Consider the following 19,761-nt stretch of genomic DNA (forward strand, 5'->3'; position numbering starts at 1 on the left):
ATCTCTGGGTTTTGAGTAATCTGAACGGTGGTTACTTTGCGGATCACTGAGAATACTTTGTTCCATAAACTCCTTATTCGTGGGCAGGACCACCATACGTGGTACAGCGTCCCTATATGATTACACCTATGGAAGCACAGCGGGGAAGCATCAGGAAATATCCTTGCAAGAAGAGAGGGTACCCTGTACCATCTCATGAGCACCTTAATGCTGCCCTCCATGAGGGAAACGTTTAAGATTCCTTTGAAAGAGCGATGAAAGCAGGAGAACCATTGATCTCTATCCCAAGAGAAATCAAGGTCTTTTTCCCAGGATAAGGCGTATGGCAAGCGATGCATATATGATGGAGATCCCCACTCTCTGATCCATTGCACCCGCACACCATAATTCGTAGTTAGTTACTGTGGGGGGGGTTCAGATTTATTTGGCCAAATGGAGTGAAGGAAGTGTTGTATTTGCATAAAACGGAAATGTTCAGCAGGGGGCATTTCAAGCTTACTAGTACAGAATGCCAGAGAGAGCGGTCCTGTGGAAGTGAAGTAGTTCCCTATTCTAAGTAATCCCTTATTCAGCCACCAACTAAACGCTAAAATGTTCATTCCTGGCGGAAAGTCGGGTTTATGAAAAATATGTGCCAGGGGTTTGAGGGAAGAAATCGGGGAGGGATTTTTATGAAGTCGGTCACATAAGGCCAGAGAGTGTGATAACGTGGGGGCTAGAATGGGTGGTCTCAATTTAGTGGGGGACCAAAGCAAAAAATCAATCGTGTGGAAAGGGACTGCATGACGTTCCATTGAAACCCAATCAGGTTTCAGGCCCTTTGAGTATACAATGGAGATTTGGGCCAACTGAGCTGCCTGATAATACCACCAAATGTTAGGTAGGGCAAGACCACCTTGTGATTTAGGCCTGAATAAGATATGTTGTGCACAACGACTTCCCTTCGGGCCCCAAATGAATTTTATGATTTTGGATTGGAGTGGTTGTACTTGCGATTTTTGGATAGGGATGGGCAAGGATCTGAATAAGTAAAGTATGTGGGGGAGGAGGGTCATTTTGATTGCGTTAATACGGCCTAGCCAGGATAAGTTATGATTATCCCAAAGGGAGAGGTCCGATATCAATTTGCGAAAGATGGCCAGGTAGTTGGATGAGTAGAGGGAGGCTATACTTGCTGTGAGATTGACCCTTAGGTAGGGAAGTGAGAGCTCGTTCCAGGAAAACGGGAAGTGGTTTTGTAGGCTACATAAAACATTGGGAGGGACCGTAATGTTCAGGGAGGAAGATTTGGATACGTTAACTCACAGACCAGATACCTCACCAAACTTATCAAGCAAAGAGAAGATATTAGGAGTAGAGATTAGGGGGGAAGTCACGAAGAGCAACAGATCGTCTGCAAAAAGGGCGCATTTGTGCTCGCGTTTGCCACACAACACCCCTTTTAATGTCAGGGTGATTTCTAATCGCAATAGCCAGGGATTCCATGGCTATGGCAAATAGAAGCGGGGAGAGAGGGCACCCCTGTCTAGTTCCCCTCTCTATAGTAAGAGGTTCGGAGTAGTAGCCCTGCAGTCTGACCTGTGCACTTGGGCCAGAATACAGGGCTCTAAGAATGCTCAAGAAACGTGGACCAAAACCCCAGCGTTCTAGTACCTGGAATAGGTAGGGCCTGGTGACTGTATCAAAAGCTTTTTGCAAGTCGATGGATAACAGATAACCATTTTGTGGGGGGCCCCCATCCATTGAGATTTGAGAAGTGAAATAATGTCAAATGCTCTCCTGATCTGGTCAGGTCCTTGTCTCCCCGGGATGAAGCCCACCTGGTCCTTATTGAAGTAGAGAGCTATGCAGGATGCTAGCCGGTTGGAAAGAACTTTAGTTAAAATTTTTAAATCATTGTTAATTAAGGAGATAGGACGATAATTGGAGACCATAGTTGTATCTTTGCCGGGTTTCGGAATGACCGATATAAAGGCAAGATTTAGGGCTTTATCCAGGGGAGAGCCAGACCTGAGAGAGTTAAAAAATTTGACTAAATACGGGGTTAATATAGGACCAAATTTTTTGTAATAACCAACGGAAAAGCTGTCAGGACCTGGGGCTGAGTTTTGTTTCAGGTGCTTAATCACCTTGAGCACTTCTGAGTCAGTAATTGGATCATCTAGTAGGTCCGAATGTTCAGGAGATAATTTGGGAAGGGATAGGTTGTTTAGGAAGTCCGATATAGAATGGTTAGGTGTTGTTTGTTCCTTTTTATATAGTGATGTGTAAAAGTCATGGAATGTTTCCATTATGCGTTTTGGGTTTTGAGATAGTTCACCCGATTTAGTGCAAATTTTGGGGAAGGCAACTGATCGCGGTCTTGGTGACAATTTCGCTGCTAATTTAGCTTCTATTTTGTCAGTTTGGTAGTAAAAGCGGGCTCCTGACCACCGAAGCTGTTTCTCAGCCTCGGAGGTAAGGGCCAGGTTTAAAGATGTCCTCGCATTTTCCAGCGCCTCTAGAGAATCCTTGGTGGGGTTCCTTTTTATGGGCTCCACACAGAGATTGGAATTTTAACCGAAGGTTGTTGGTTTCAGCCGTGCGTTCTTTTTTAAGATTAGTGGGGATTTGAATATTTTTTCCTCTGAGGACTGCCTTATGGGCTGCCCACAACACCTCCGGGGAAACCTCTTCAGTATTGTTTAAACGAAAATATTCCTGTATTTCCTTTGCTAAAATCGAGCATTGGATTGGGTCACTTAGGAGCCCTTCATTAAGGCGCCATATGAATTTGTTACCCGGGTTGGGAGATTGTTGCATATATAAGAGAACCACAGAGTGGTCTGAAATGGAGGTGTCCCTAATCACTGCTTTAGTAGCCCAGGGGATGTTATGTGATTGAATAAAAATATGATCGATTCTGGTGTAGAGGTGGTGTGGGGCGGAGTAATGAGTGAAGTCTTTGGATCTAGGATTCATCTCTCTCCAGATGTCCACTAGGCCATGAGAACACAGTGTGGTGGCTATTTTAGTACTTTGTTTTGGAGGTTTTCTGGAGCGAGGGGGTCCAGACCCCGATTTGCCTAGGGAAATATCAAAAGGGAGGTTTGTGTCTCCTCCCATTATTATTTTCCCCTCAAGTTGCGGGCCTAGTGTGGACATCATTGTGGAGAAAAAGGAAGCCTGACCCTTGTTTGGGGCGTAGTAAGAAATAAAGGAGTACAATGATCCCTCAATTGTGCCTTTTACCAGAAGAAACCTGCCCGCTTGGTCTTTAATAACTTCGGATGGGGAGAATTTGAGGTGTTTTGCAAAGCAAATGGCTACTCCTTTAGTCTTATTTTCAGCTTTGGAAAGAAAAAACTGAGTGTAGTGTCCATGTAAGAAGGAGGGGTTGTATGAGGATGGGAAGTGAGTTTCCTGTAATAAAAGAACTGCGATTTTTTTGGGACTTGTAGTGGTTAAATAGTTTACGTCTTTTGACCGGAGAGTTCATTCCCTGCACATTGTGTGTGGCTATACAGAGGAGGGAAGGAGGGATGAGTGTGTCAGGATGCATGGAACAGAGGGGGGGATGTGCGCATCACACAATAAGTGCTTACCTGAGACTTCAAGATTTGTGCTTGTGTCCAAGCCTTCACAGCCTGAGAGTTTTGGAATCCAGGTTGTAGTTGCATTGTCGGGCCTCCGAGTGACTCTGGGAATAGGTGAGAGGAGGAGGGGAGAAAATGGGGGAAGATCAACCCTGAGAGGGAGAGACAAGACATGTCAAGAGCAATGTAAAAGAAATGCCATAACCAAGTAAACATTCTTATTATGACTAGATAACAATCTATGAACCCTTACAGGAGGGAGGGGCAAGAAGCCACCCCCTTCAAGGTTTTCCCAAAGAACAAAAACCCCAAAAAGAGGGTTATGGAGGTGTCTCTGAGTGGGGGAAAATACCACTCCGAAACTCGTGGAGGCGAAGTGCAGCCACTCCAGCCAAACCGCCAGAAAAATAAAACCAAAAATAGAACCATAAAAATAGACTTGAAGGTGTCCTGAGAAAAATGAGGCAAAAAGAAAACGTTTCAGAATCAACAACAGGCTCTGGCTAAAACTTTGCCAGAGGGAAACGGGGGCTTGGGAAGTCATTGTCCCGCTGCCAGAAGACTACCGCAGGAGATCCTGGGGAGAAGAAGGCACTGTTGCTAGTAGACTTTTCATTAAGGAGGGCGTCCATCTTTGGATCTCTTGGCTTGTTGTTTGTGCCACAAGGGTTGGATGGGACTTGAGGGTGGTGGTCTTTTTGCGGATTGAGGTGTTTTGGGATTCATAGCTGCTGATGATGCCGGCAAGTGGGAAATAAGGCCCAGTTGTAGCAGCAACCGTTCCCCTTCTCCAAAATTCGTGAAGCTGTGAGATTTATTTAAGTAGGCAAAGTTGAGGCGAAAGGGAAACGACCATCTGTAAGTGATCGATTTTTGCGATAGGATGATCAAGAGTGGCTTTAAGGATCTCCGTCTCTATATCGTGAAGGGGGAAAGATCCGCAAAAATTTGAATCGGATGTCCCTGGATGGAGAGATTTTCTGATTCCCTTGCTTTGTGCATAACTTCTTCTTTAACTCTGAAGAAGTGGGGTTTAACCACTATGTCTCTGGGTAGGCTGTCTTGACGCGGAGGTTGCAGGGCCCTATGTGCCTGGTCTAATTCCAGTCTGTAGTCTGGTATGTCCGGAATTAAATGTTTGATGAAAGAGCGAACGATTTTATCTGTGTCCTTAAACGATTCTGGAAGGCCTCTTAGCCTAAAATGATATCTACTAAACCTATTTTAGAGGTCATCGTGTTTTGAGTATGCCATGTCCAGTTGGTCATGTAATTCTTGGATCCTGTCAGTGTTCTGGTTAGCAACTGCAGCAATTTGATCAGTCTTTAATTCGATTGCTTCAATTCTTGCACCCAGTTGCTGCAGATCTGCCTGTATAGTGGTGGTGATTTGTGAGGCATTGTGGGCTAACCCTCTTGAGAGCATATTAGAGAAGGTGTCCATGAGGGCTGCGAAGTCTGTGGGGATGGGAGCAGGGGGATCATTCTGAGGTCCGGATGTGGGGCAGCTCTCCTCCATCTGGGTTAGGGGGGGACTTCCATGGGGCTGCAGCCTAAAGAGTCTGTGGGGGATGTTGGTAATATCCCATCCTGGGGATTACTCACATTTTGATGATTCATCCTGCCTTTATGAGAAGGCAGAGGTGGGAAGTCTTCCAGGGATGCCGCTAGATTCTTTGAGGAGCCTCATGTTGCGCCGGCGGCCGCCATTTTCGTGTAGGCCGCGATCCAGAAATCGGGATAGGTCCCGTCTGGCTGAGCCCCCGATCATGCGAGGGGGTCCCTCAGGACTCCAGGAGGTGAGGAGGGGGTCCGATGGTCCGGTTCCGCCGCTTAATATAGCTGTGGCGGTGTTATTAGGCCGGAGTGGAGCGGAGCTCTCAGAACGAGCGACCGCTCATGGAGCTTCCGTGCATGCGCCTTCTACACTCTCTTCTTTAGGAATATTGACCATTATGACCGAGAAAATAAGTGAGTGAACCCTTATCCAATAACGGCGAACCTTAGGGCCCTTTCACACTGGGGTGGTTTGCAGGCGCTATTGCGCTAATAGCGCCTGCAAATCGACCCGAAAGTGCCGCTGCTTTGATTCCAGTGTGAAAGCCCCAGGGCTTTCACACTGGAGCGGTGCGCTAGCAGGACGGGAAAAAAAGTCCTGCTAGCAGCATCTTTGGAGCGGTGAAGGAGCGGAGTGTATACCGCTCCTTCACCGCTCTTGCCCATTGAAATCAATGGGACAGCGCGGCTATACCGCCAGCAAAGCGCCTCTGCCAGCAAAGCGCCTCTGCTGAGGCGCTTTGCGGTGGTTTTTAACCCTTTCTCGGTCGCTAGCAGGGTGGTTTCACTAAACTCTGGGAAAAATTAACTTGTAAAGTACAACTTCTAACGCAAAGCGAACAGTCTATTTGCCCTTAGTAAATCAACCCCAGAGTATCCAATAAAAATCCTTCCTGTTCGCCGGGCAAATAGACTGTTTGCTTTGCGTTGGAAGTTGTACTTTTTCCCAGAGTTTAGTGAATACAAAACACTGCATGTATGCGCAACAAAAACACCCCTCAGGCAGTTTAAAGTGATTGTAAAGTCTTGTTTAAAAAATAAAAAAAATACCGAACATGTTATGCATACCACCTCTGTGCAGTTGGTTTTGCACAGAGCAGCCTGGATCCTCCTCTTCTCGGGTCCCGCTTCACTGCTCCTGGCCCCTCCCTCCTGTTGAGTACCCCTCACAGCAAGCATCTTGTGTTTGGTGGCACCCGAGCCGTGTCACAGCTCCGTGTGTCCATTCAGACACGGAGCCCTGACCCAGCCCCTCACCCCTGATTGGCTAACTGACTTTGACAGCCGCAAGAGCCAATGGCGCGGCCAATCAGGAGGAGAGTCCTGGATGTCTAAGACGCTTGTGGGCATCACTGGAGATAGATGGGGCCCATGTAAGTAATTAGGGACTGTTGGGTTGGCTGCTGCACACAGGTTTTTTATCTTAATGCATTAAGATAAAAAACCTTCTGCCTTTACAACTCCTTTAACCCCTTCCCGACTGGCAAACACCAATGTACGTCGGCAGAATGGCACGGCTGGGTAAATGGGCTTACATGTACGTCCATTTGAATTCCGCACGCCGGCCGGGAGCTCCATAAATTGGGTCGCGGGTCCTGCGGACTTGATCGCCACAGGGATACCCGCGATCGCCTCATGGAGAGTACGAACAGGGAGATGCTAATGTAAACAGCATTTCCCCGTTCTGCCTAGTGAAAGTCTCACTGATCTCTGCTCCCTGTCATCGGAGCAGTGATCAGTGTAGTGTCACAGTTAGCCCATCCCCCCTACAGTTAGTAATCACTCCCTAGTACTGACTTAACCCCTCCCTGCCCCCTAGTGGTTAACTCCTTCACTGCCAGTGTCATTTACACAGGAATCGGTGCATTTTTATAGCACTGATCGCTGTATAAATGACAATGGTCCCAAAAATGTGTGAAAAATGTCCGACATGTCTGCCATAATGTCGCAGTCACAATAAAAATCGCTGATCGCCGGCATTACTAGTAAAAAAATAAATTATTAATAAAAGTGCCATAAAACTATCCCCTATTTTGTAAACGCTATAACTTTTGCGCAAACCAATCAGTAAACGCTTATTGCGATTTTTTTTTTTTTTTTTTTACCAAAAATATGTAGAAGAATACGTATCGGCCTAAACTGAGGAAAAAAAATGTTTTTTATATATTTTTGGGGGATATTTATTAAAGCAAAATGTAAAAAATATTGCGTTTTTTTTTCAAAATTGTCACTCTTATTTTGTTTTATAGCGCAAGAAATAAAAATTGTAGAGGTGATCAAATACCACCAAAAGAAAGCTCTATTTGTGGGGAAAAAAGGACGTCAATTTTGTTTGAGAGCCACGTTGCACGATTGCGCAATTGTCAGTTAAAGCGACGCAGTGCCGAATCGCAAAAAGTGCTCTGGTTAGGAAGGGGATAAAATCTTCCGGGGATGAAGCGGTTAAGAGTCAGAGTAAATAAAGTTTACAAAGCTGATGCCAATTTATTTGTATACAATAGTAAAATGGACAGAGGTCCATAAAAAACAATAACATACACAAATACAAAGAGTTTTGTGAATGAGCTGAAGCTCTGCTGACTTCTAGCATCCAAACATCTGTAAGCAAAAATTCTGTTTTTTAATTTTCCTTGCACGTGATTGGGTATTCTTTGCAAAGTGTATTTTACCACATTCAGAGTTTTGATGAAAATCCCCTTGCAAATTACAACTTGGAAAGTGAACAGCCTATGTGCCCTAATAAATCAACCCATATGTCTCTTCTGTAATAAAGGATTCTTCTTATTATATTCTTATTCACAATTTTCTTTGCAATGTACACTGAACTGTGCATGCGCAGCTCATGGTACAATTTGGCATTTGCTGGGATGAATGATCTCCCACAGATGCACGGGAGTTACATCATCCAATTAAGATGACCAAAGATGGCTGAACCTGGAAGAAGACTGAGCAATGTTGTCAGCGATGGTGAGGGAGCTCTCAGACATCGCATTGCTGGAAGGGAGATGAGTATAGTTCCATTTAAAGTAAGATTCTGAATATTCAGTCTAAAATATTGAAATTGCACATGCTTATTAAAAAAGATTTTATATTTTCCCTTATTTTACTTTTCTTACTTTTTTGGGCTTCACACTTTACCTAGAGGATAATGGATTGGTAATGGTCTAAGGCTGGATTATACCATTGCATTGCAGTAATGAAGTTAGTTCGTTTTAGTTTATTTCAAACGTGAAAAAAAAAACATACAGAATAAAAGTAGTAATCATTCCGTAGTAGATCATCACAAAACCAACTAGTTACAAGAGAAGACAAAAAAAGAACTATAAAAAACAATTTAGTTTACATATCCGAAAAGGAGTGAGAAGAAGTACAAACGTATCTAATCCTACCCCTTCTCCATAAGTAATAATTAACTATTCAATGTCCCATTGCTATAGTCATACAATAATTAATTAATAATTCAAATAGATTATTGGTAATTAGTATATTCTAACTACACAATCTTACATATACAGTATATGCATACATACATGCATATACACACACCCAAACAAAACTAACAATAATAAAAAAAAAAATCAATAACAATATTAATAAAAAAAATAAACAAACAATAATAGTTCAAACACCTTCATTCTTATACCTCTTTTTAAACTGGTTTATCCTTACATTTCTTGAGCTCCACAGTTTCACTGCACAAATAGAAATACAGAAGCTGTTCCTAGTTGTCAGCGCAGTCAGAGTCTTAAAATTAAATATTCCCTTTAGATTATAACTCGCCTCCCTTGCAATAAATACTTTTTTGTATATTTCCTGGTAATAGTTATTTTTCTTTTTAAATACTATTTGTGCAGTCTGTAATTGCACCATGTCCTTGCATTTTAGGAGTTTTAACTGTAAGAACAAGGAGTTTGTGTGATCCCTATATCCTGCTCAATAAATAATCAGTATTGCTTTCTTTTTGCAATATGATCAATGGATATATTCTAGTTATATAATTATTGCCCCAAACCTCTGCACAATAATTAGGATATGGAAGAACTATTGAACACTATAACATACAGAATGATTTATAATCCAGAACACGTCTTACTTTATTTAAAACTGCTATACTTTTGGATACTTTGGACTGCACAATGTTAATATGTGATTTTCAACAGATTTGATCATCTATTATCACCCCGAGAAATCTAATTTCATTAACTCTGTCAATATTAACCCTTTCCATCTGAATATCTATTTATGTGTTACTTCTGCAGTTCCCAAAGGGTATTACTCTTGTTTTGTTCAGGTTTAATGATAATTTATTTCTATCAAACCATAATTTCAATTTACTCAACTGTATATTAATCACCTGTATTAGAGACTGCAAATCACTGCCCAAACAAAAAATGTTAGTATCATCAGCAAATAACACCATCTTCAATACTTTAGTGGACCTCCAGCTGTTGCAAAACTACAAGTCCCATCATGCCTCTGACTCTGGGTGTCATAGTTGTGGCTGTCAGTCTTGCTATTTAGTTCTGCAACAGCTGGAGGTCCGCTAATTGCATATCCCTGCCATACATAAATCATTGATCTAAGAATAAGCAATTTAGGGCCCAACACTGACCCCTGGGGATGCCACAAGTAATCTCCAAACGTGATGAACAATAATCACCCAATCTCATAAACTGCCTCCTGTTAGTCAAATAACCCTCACCCAGTCTAACACTTTACCCCTAATACCATAATGTTCTAGTTTACTAAATAATATGTCATGGTTTATTGTGTCAAATGTTTTTTTTTTTTAAATCTATGAATATCCCAACTATATATTGTTTCTGGTCTATTGAATTTGTCATTTTAATCTATTAATGCCAGTGATGTTGTTCTGGTAACGTAAGTAATGCGCATTGGTACCGTTCATTGCCATGCATTTTGAATGACCTTCCTTGCACCTTTACAACTCTTCAGAAAAAAAGGTGCAGGAACATTTTTCTGTCCACTTTGGTGCGTTTCCAGCCCATTCAAAATGAATAGAATGCCCTAACAAAATGCACGTTAACATGCAACATAACAAACAGGTGTCAATGGGCCTTTACAGTTCCTCCCATGTCCACTACCTCACCTCACACATTGAGTGTGCAGAGGAGTTAAATTACAGGACCAGGAAGGAATGATTTGTTTGACATCACTCACTATTTCTAAATTAACAATAAGTTCCTTTTTCTTGTATTTTGTGGTGAAATTGATGAAACAAGGAAGAGGGAAATGTTTTACCTTACTGCTTCCTATCTGGTATTCATTTTTTTTTTCCCCCAGCTGTCCAAACTCTCCTGACCATATACAGTAAACCAGAGACATGACCCACCAACTATAGCCAACTATACAAGTTGGCTATGTATGCAGCAGGCTACAGAAAATTTAAAGAACTCTAGAGCTTAGTATGTACGCTAAGTAGGTACCACATAAGACTGGTGCTATAAACCCTATTAATGTTAACAGCTTTATAAAGTCAAATCTTTGGAGTATGACATTTATTGTGTTTTTAAATCTTTCACAGCCACAGTCCTAAGTATTTCAGCAGCAGTGGTAACTGGCTATAAACAAGCTCACACTTGCAATAGCAGCCCTGAGTTTGTTTACATTTTCTCTGTGAATGCGATTTGTCACTTTACATTTTTTCTGTCAGTGAGCTTCTTGGTGAACATTTCTACAGAGATTTGTAGTGGCTGCCCCCCTCACAGTTCCTGTGCTCACCTGGTTCTCCTGGATTGTCAGGATGGAGAGTGCAGGGAGCTCTCCTTTTGTGTGATGAGCTTAGAATCACTCAGTTCCCCAGCTGGACCAGGTAAACCGCAGATGGGATACTTTCTGTCCTTGATGTTCTTGGCCTTGGTGCAGGAAAGGCATTATGGTCTCAATAAAGAGAACCAATGTGAAAATAAGTAAAAATGTGTTTAAAAAAATAAAAAATAATATATAAATAAAAAAAATGACAAAAACATTTTTAAAAGTCCCCCTGTACCCACACATATGCGTACACAATTGCAAAGGGCATGCACCTGTAGGTAAAGGATAACTGTGCAACATATATTGAGCATCCCTACACATGGTGGAATAGGAATAATTCTAGGGCTATAATGTTATGAATAACCACAAACTGATGAGCTGTAAAGACTTTTAAAAAAACTCAGAATGACAAATATGAGTATCATAATATCTTCATATTTTGCAGTAGCACAACATTTTGAGGCTTGACATATTTGGTATCAATTTACTAAGAAACAGTCTCATCTTTTGTATTTTACAGAAACATTAGAGATTTATATTCTGTTTGTATGCACCAAAAATAAGTTAGTTTGTCTCTGAAGATTTTGATTTGATAAACAATTATGCAATTCTTTGCAAATTTGTAACTTACCAGCCTTTAATTCTAAAATGCCAAAATGTGCATTTTTTTTTTCATGTGCGTAAAAAAGGGTTATTGCAATAATATTTTCCTTGTTTTAGGATCCCTTTTCACTGAACGCAATCAACCAAGACGTCAAAGATTCAACAATTCTGGTAGGCTGTTTCTGTATGCTATATACACACTAATAATAAAACCCTTCAACCCGAATCTAAGCCAAATGGCTTAATAAACCAGTGGATACATATATAGTAACCATTTTACCTGCCACCCCCCCCCCCCCCCCCCTTATCTAGTGGCCAGAGCACTGCTACAAAGATGGTGGAGGGTGCTCATTCTCCAGCCATTTGTATTTATATGCTGAATTTAGTTAGAGGGCAATATTGGTAATTACTGGTACCTTTATGGTGCCTATGCTAGAATTTTGTTTTTAGATTAAATTACTTAATCAGTACTTAGGAGGAACATCACAGCAAATGAATGTTACATACTTTTGTATACCATTAAACAAATTCCCAATTTTTCACTTTGTTGTTGACCCACTCTACTAAAGATGTGGAGTTGTCTGTATTTTGACAGGAGGTAAAAGGAAACCTTCTTCATAAGGATATGGGTGTCAGTAAAAACACAAAAACAAAGAGGGGGTGATCCTTTGCTATAAATCCTGCACACCTTGCTTACTCATTATAAATCCAATATGCAGTTGGATAGTTGCTACCCTGTTGTATTTTCTTCCTTGTGCAGTTACAAACCTCAAGTGACAAAACAATCATATGTGACAACACCTTCTCAGTTAAAACTAACAGTAACTGAGTTCATGCAAATCCAGCAGGATTACTTGGCTTCACTCAAATTCCAGGCAACAGGGAACTATCTCTAGGATGTCCAGATATAGAATAATGCTTAATTTTTCAGAAAAGTTATTAAAGCTATTGTTTACGGTATTAATGTTACACTAAAGTTTGGTTTGAAAAAAAAATCTATTGAAATATGTAATCCTAACTCAAAAAGTACCTTCCATTACCCTCCAATTACCTTTTTTTTTGGCTACTGTGATCAGACTTCCTGTTGGAGGGCGACTATGTTTATTTGCCACCCTCTCTTGCTCACTCCCAAGATGTACTAGGAACTATGGGATTTGTAGTGTGCATAGAGAAGTGCACATGACCAAACTACCGAGCACTGCTCACTCCAAACATCAGAAGTGAAAGCATGCAAAAAAACACAGGAAGAAACAATTTCATGAAAAATAGATTACATGTATACTAAGTGGTGGATGTGCGTGGATTATGTTTCTATAAGGAGTAAGTCTATTATTTAGTGTCACGTTAATGTATTAAAGGAAAATGTAGTATAATTTGGGTGCAATACCAATTTTGAGTTATTGTTACCTAAAGCAAATTTTTATTGAAACTTTAACCACTTCAATACAGGCAGGGCTGTCTTTAATGCGGGGCAAACAGGGCATCTGCCCAGGACTCAGCCATTGTAGGGGGGCCCCAAAGCACCTGAGCTGCCCCTGGCATCAGCGCTTCCTGCCGGGTTTTTCCTTCAGCCGGAGTTCCGCTCCGGCGCTTGTCACTTTGCTAGCTCAGCTGCTCACTACTGTCACATGTTAATACAGAAGCGCTGCTTCCCTATTTACAAGTGACAGCGCTCCTCTCCCGGCTGCCATTCACATCCCTCTCTGCTCTACACACATTGAGCTGTATAAGAGAGCAGAGGAAGGGGGGGGGGGGTGTAAGAAGCTCCTCCACGGACATGCATGTTGCAGCTTCTCTTGTGCAGCCCGGCCCACTCTGATGGTTTTTAGGTAATGGAGTCTGAAGGCGGGGGCGGGTGGTATTGGTGCAGAGGAATGCTGTGTATTCAGTAAGGGGGGGGGGGTGTGGAATGGTGCAGGAGGACTGCTGTGTATTGAAGGGGGGGGGTGGAATTGGTGCCGAGGAAAGCTATGCGTTGAATGGGGGGGTTTAAACTGGAATCAGGGGAGGAAAGCTCTGTATTTGGGAGGGGGGGGGACTTGGATGTACACAACACACGCCTCAACCCTGCACTCTGTATGTAACGCACCCCTCAATCCTACACTCTGTATGTAACGCACCCCTCAATCCTGCACTCTGTATGTAACGTTCCCCTCAACCCTGCACTCTGTATGTAACGTCCCCTCAACCCTGCACTCTGTATGTAACGTCCCCTCAACCCTGCACTCTGTATGTAACGTCCCCTCAACCCTGCACTCTGTATGTAACGCACCCCTCAACCCTGCACTCTGTATGTAACGCACCAGTAAACCCCGCACTCTGTATGTAACGCACTAGTCAACCCCGCACTCTGTATGTAATGCACCCCTCATCTCTGCACTCTATATGTAACGCACCCCTCAACCTCACACTCTGTATGTAACGCACCCCTCAACCCTGCACTCTGTATGAAATGCACCCCTCAACCCTGCACTCTATATGTAACTCACCCCTCAATCCTGCACTCTGGATGTAAAGCACCAGTCAAGCCTGCACTCTGTAACCTTCATAGTTGTAATAGCAAGTTCTAGGAGTTTTCTGTCTATTGGTGGGTCCCCTCACCTCCCCAGTCCATGGCGTGCAGGAGCAACCAATCAGCAAGCAGAAATTATGTGCTGTAACCTAGCAACTAATCAGTGAGTTGTAATGTGTGCTGTTACCTCTAGCATCCAGTCAGTGAACGGTAATGATATGCTATAGCCTCTGGCAACCAATCGCAATCACTGCCTGATCTGCTACAGTAAACTGATTTTGAGTGGGGGGGGGGAGCTGGGGGGCCCAAAGAAAATGTTTGCCCAGGGTCCAATCAATATTAAAGATGGATCTGAATACAGGGTACTTTCACCCCCTTCCTGCCCAGACCAATTTTCAGCTTTCAGCGCTGTTGCATTTTGAATGACAATTGCTCGGTCATGCAACACTGTACACATACAACATTTTTATCATTTTTTTCCCACAAATAGAGCTTTCTTTTGGTGGTATTTGATCACCACTGGGTTTTTTTATTTGTTGCTAACCAAATAAAAAAAAAAAAAAACATTTTGAAAAAAAAATGTTTTTCTTCGTTTCTGTTATATAAAATTGTGTAAATAAGTAAGTTTTTGCCTACACTGATGAGGCTGCGCTGACTGGCACTGATGACGAGGCACTAAAATGCAGCACTGATAAGCACTGATGGGTCAGCATTGATATGCAGCAATGGTGGGCACTGATAGGTGGCACTGATTTGCAGCACTGATGGGTACTCATAGGTTGCACTGATAGACCACACTTTTGGGTAGCACTGATGGGCAATGATGGGTGGCACTGATAGGCAGCACTGATGAGGAGGCACTGACAGGCATCCCTGGTGAGCATGGGTTGGCATCCTTGGTGGGCTCTAGTGGGCATCCTTGATGGGTCTGCACTGCACGGCACTTCCTGGTTACGATGTGACCAGCTGTGATTGGACACAGCTGATCACATGGTAAAGAGGCCTACATCATAGGCTCTTTACCAAGATCGGAGATGCGGTGTGTCAGATCGACCCCCGCACTACCAATCCCCGAGCTGCGCACCCTTGCGGGCGGCTTATTCTGCTGAACGTCATATGACGCCCAGTCAGGATTACAGAACCACCCTGCGTCTGTCATTTTGCATACGGCGGGCAGGAAGTGGTTAAATTGTTACTTGATTGCCATTCTATTTCTTGATTGACTTTCCTCCATATATTTGTAAATTCTCCTCAATCTCAAGAAATGTGATTTACAATGCTGCTTATTGAACGCTGAGATAAGCTGTTAACCTTGTAGAGTTCCCGCCTGTTGTTTTTCACAGCCACACCTGACCATAATCACTATAAGCACTCGGCACACCAGAGCAGTGAGGCATTTGAAGCCCAACTAGTTTTGGAGAACAGTGTGCATTGACATAAGTTTTATCCTACATCTGGGCATGCTATCTGTGGATCTCTCATAAAGTTCCTTTGGTTTCCTGTTGCATGGATCCTGGTTTGAGCCTAGTTACGCCTAGTTAATAAATTTGTAATTACTAGAAAAGTAATTAACCATAAAAACTAAACTGTGTACATTGCTCAAATAGGGTATGCTAGATATCCACAGTATGAGTACCAAAGAAACCGCTCAGAGGAACCCTACAATATATACACAGGAGGGCTCAATGAAGAGGAACAGCTGCAACAAGCCTTGCAGGAGAGTCTTAATGAAACTGGTAAGGATGCTACAACTGCTTATTTAAATTAGTTGTGAAAATAATGTGTTAAACAGTGAATGTCTGAAAATTGCAAGGAAGGAACTTGTTACTGAATATAGATGTAAAATATGCAGAGAGATTGAGGGGTTTTACACCTGATTAATAACCCATTCCTCCATCACAATGTTTAAATAGATCATGGGAATGTTTTCTAAAAACTGAATATATAAATTAAATAGAAAATGGAGGCATTGCTATCAACCAATCATATGTCAGCATTGGCATATGTTTTTGTGGCAAAAGCTATATATATATATATATATATATATATATATATATATATATATAAGCTTTTGCCACAAAAACATATACTTCTATTATAGCTAATAGGTATATAATAAGAAAAGTGGTCATACATGAATAATAATACTAGTGTGAATCGGGGCCGAAATGACCGCGTGCACTAAATGTAAAAATTGAAGGGTAATGATAATGTATTATCGTGTAAGTGGCAAAGCAAGGTAAGAGGCCAGCAATGATAAATAGATGATTAAATATAACTTACTCCTAAGGTGTTAAGAAGGGTCTGACCGTCCAAGAGGGATATGAAGGGATCATTTCCAGATCAACCTTCATCCCAATGATTATATAGTGTCCTTGATTAGGAGAGCACTCCAAAACAAGCCAAAGGTGCTGGTGATCCCCGCCCCCTTACCTGACAGACCGAGGGAGGCTATGGCCGCCATACAGGCACGCCTCGTGTGGATCCCTCGGCATCCCAAAAGGCGGAAGTCCCCGACCACTGTCGTCACTTTCGCGGTAAACACGTGACGTCATGCGCGGATTACCATGTGTGCGCGCACGGCATGAGATGTCCGGAAGTGAACGGGGATGCTGCCGGCAAGGAGATCGCTCACACAGGCGGCCGAGGGAATGCTCAGCCAGGTAGTGAGGCAAAATGGGAGCGCAGATGTCTATGCTCCCCACCCTGCCAGGAAGACGCACAGAAAAGAGACAGTCAATCAAGATTTCAGTTATTGTTCAAACATAAAGCTAGAAATTACTCCAGTCCTGATTCTACCAGGATAATCCTGCGCTTTTCTAGACAACACAATGCAATTAAAGATATAGTTCGCAAACCTTGGACCATACTTACGGATGACCCCAAAGTTAACACCTTAACATGTGGTAGTCCGCGCGTGACGTCATGACGTTACGTGTTTACAGTGGAAGTGACGACAGTAGTCGGGGACTTCCGCCTTTTGGGAGTCTGCTTGTGGTGGCCATCTGTGTTATAAGACAACGTTATCTATTTTTACTGTATGTGGTGGAGGTGTGTCATTTATACATTAATTATTCATTAGTTACTAGTGTTTTTGTGGATTTTTTTCAATAAAGAATTATTTATATTTTTGATAATACCAGCTGTTCCTCTCTGAAGAATTACTTGGGAAATTTCCTTCTCCCCTCTTTTTGTGTGTTAAATTTGGTGTTATCGCTCTTTCTCTCATACTGGTCACTGGAATTTCAGCATGGCAAAGAACTCTGAGGATCTGAAAAAAAATTGTTGCTTTACATAACGATGGCCTAAGCTATAGGAAGGTTGCCAAGAACCTGAAACTAAGCTGCAGCATGGTGGCCAAGACCATGCAGCGGTTTAACAGGACAGGTTCCACTCAGAACAGGCCTTGCCATGGTCGACCAAAGAAGTTGAGTGCACGTGCTCAGCGTCATATCCAGAGGTTGTCTTTGGGAAATAGATGTATGAGTGCTGCCAGCATTGCTGCAGAGGTTGAAGGGGTGGGAGGTCAGCCTGTCAGTGCTCAGACCATACGCCACACTCTGCATCAAATTGGTCTGCATGGCTGTCATCCCAGAAGGAAGCTTCTTCTAAAGATGATGCACAAGAAAGCCCGCAAACAGTTTGCAGAAGTCAAGCAGACTAAGGACATGGATTACTGGAACCATTTCCTTTGGTCTGATGAGACCAAGATAAACTTATTTGGTTCAGCTGGTGTGGAGCGTGTGTAGCAGCAACCAGGTGAGGAGTACAAAGTCAACTTTGTTTTGCCTACAGTCAAGCATGGTGGTGGGAGTGTCATGGTCTGGGGCTGCATGAGTGCTGCTGGCACTGAGGAGCTACAGTTCGAGGGAACCATGAATGCCAACATGTACTGTGACATACTGAAGCAGAGCATGAACCCCTCCCTTCGGGGACTGGGCCGCAGAGCAGTATTCCAACATAACGACCCCAAACACACCTCCAAGACAACCACTGCCTTGCTAGGTGATAGACTGGCCAAGCATGTCTCCAGACCTAAACCCTGTTGAGCATCTGTGGGACATCCTCCAACGGAAGGTGGTGGAGCGCAAGGTTTCTAACATCCACCAGCTCCGTGATGTTGTCATGGAGGAGTGGAAGAGGAGTGGCAACCTGTAAAGCTCTGGTGAACTCCATGCCCAAGAGGGTTAAGGCAGTGTTGGAAATTAGTGGTGGGCACACAAAATTTTGACACTTTGGGCCCATTTGGACATTTTCACTTCAGGGTGTACTCACTTTTGTTGCCAGTGGTTTAGACATTAATGGCTGTGTGTTGTTATTTTGAGGGACAGCAAATTTACACTGTTATACAAGCTGTACACTCACTACTTTACATTGTAGCAAAGTGTCATTTTTTCAGTGCTGTCACATGAAAAGAGATAATAAAATATTTACAAAAATGTGAGGGGTGTACTCACTTTTGTGAGATACTGTATATATGCTGGAAATTTTATTAACTTTATATAATAAAAAAAAAAAAAAAATGTTATACTACTGACGGTGATCAGCAACTTATAATGGGACTGCGATAGTGCGCAGTCTGACACTAACTGACGCTGGGAGGAACTGACTAACTGCCACTGACATCACCAGTGACGTTAATACAGCGATTGGTGATACTATACACTGTCACTGTACTAATGACACTGACTGGGAAGGGGTTAACATCTAGGGAGATCAAAGGGTTAACTGTGTGCCTAACTATGTGTAGTGTGTGTAATATGTGCTGCTTTACTACTACTAGATCTCTGAGTGAGTAACTGACAGATCGCTCTCTGTACATAGCTCTGTATTGTTTATCAACACAGAGCTCTGGGCTTTGATTGCACACAGCCGATCAGCAGATCTTGGCCATCATTGGCTGGGACTTGCTGACAGGCTCCTGCTGTGTACAATCACAGCGGGTGCCAGGCAGGGGTGGGCATGTGCATGCCCTAAACCTAGAAGTAGGCAGCTATTTCCGGGAACGTCCCTTTGCCTACACTGGCCACTCACCCACAGTACATTGCGGGTGGGCGGGCGGCAAGTGGTTGAAGTGTTATGTAAAGCCATAAAACTATTTTTCTAGTTTTGGATTGTGGATTAGATTGGATTAGTACTGCTGTTGACTTCTTACTACTTTTAGGACTATTATGGCTCATTTACACTTACTTTAAAATATGGCTTTGAATGCGCTTTTTAAAGCATGCTGAATGGCAATAAAAGCCCCTGTCACTGAATACAATGGTTACCTTACAGTCCTGTGTTTGTTTTGCTTAAAAAATTATACCCCATGTCGCTTTCTTGGTGCTTCAAAGCATTTTCAAAGCCTCCATAGAAGTCTGATTACGCTCTCTTATATAGCACCTTAGGTTTTTGAGGGCCTTTTTTTCAGCGTTCGCTTTGTTGTCTTTTGGAGGTATGAGATATCCAAGGATGCACTGGGAAACCGGGAAACCAACAAGCCAACTGGAAAGACGTCACCAGCAGTCATTTCTGGTTTATGTGTGTATATGTTCTGAAAGTGTCTGGAGCTGAATGGTACTTTAAAAGCATCAACGAATTTGCTGAAAGCTCTGCAAATGCTTTGTTAAAGCTTGCTGTTCACAACGCTCTTATACAAGCTGACGCTCATGTGAAACAGCCCTGTCACTTTCATGACGCTTGTCAACCACTTCCAAAGATTTCAATGTTCTGTAACTGCACCTTAACGTCACTTAGA

General features: G+C 42.8%; 1 protein-coding gene across 3 annotated transcripts in view; it reads left to right on the plus strand.

Annotated features, from left to right (window-relative positions):
- The window catches only part of RHBDD1 (rhomboid domain containing 1), a 160,641-nt gene that overhangs the window by 105,132 nt on the left and 35,748 nt on the right, over nucleotides 1-19,761 (plus strand). For all 3 annotated transcript variants that reach the window (XM_073625975.1, XM_073625977.1, XM_073625976.1), the window contains 2 exons: nucleotides 11,627-11,680; nucleotides 15,629-15,757. In XM_073625975.1, the coding sequence (XP_073482076.1) occupies nucleotides 11,627-11,680; nucleotides 15,629-15,757 (183 nt within the window). The remainder of the gene's footprint in view (nucleotides 1-11,626; nucleotides 11,681-15,628; nucleotides 15,758-19,761) is intronic.

Source organism: Aquarana catesbeiana, linkage group LG04 (assembly GCF_042186555.1).
Source record: "Aquarana catesbeiana isolate 2022-GZ linkage group LG04, ASM4218655v1, whole genome shotgun sequence".
NCBI classification, from domain to species: Eukaryota; Metazoa; Chordata; class Amphibia; order Anura; family Ranidae; genus Aquarana; species Aquarana catesbeiana.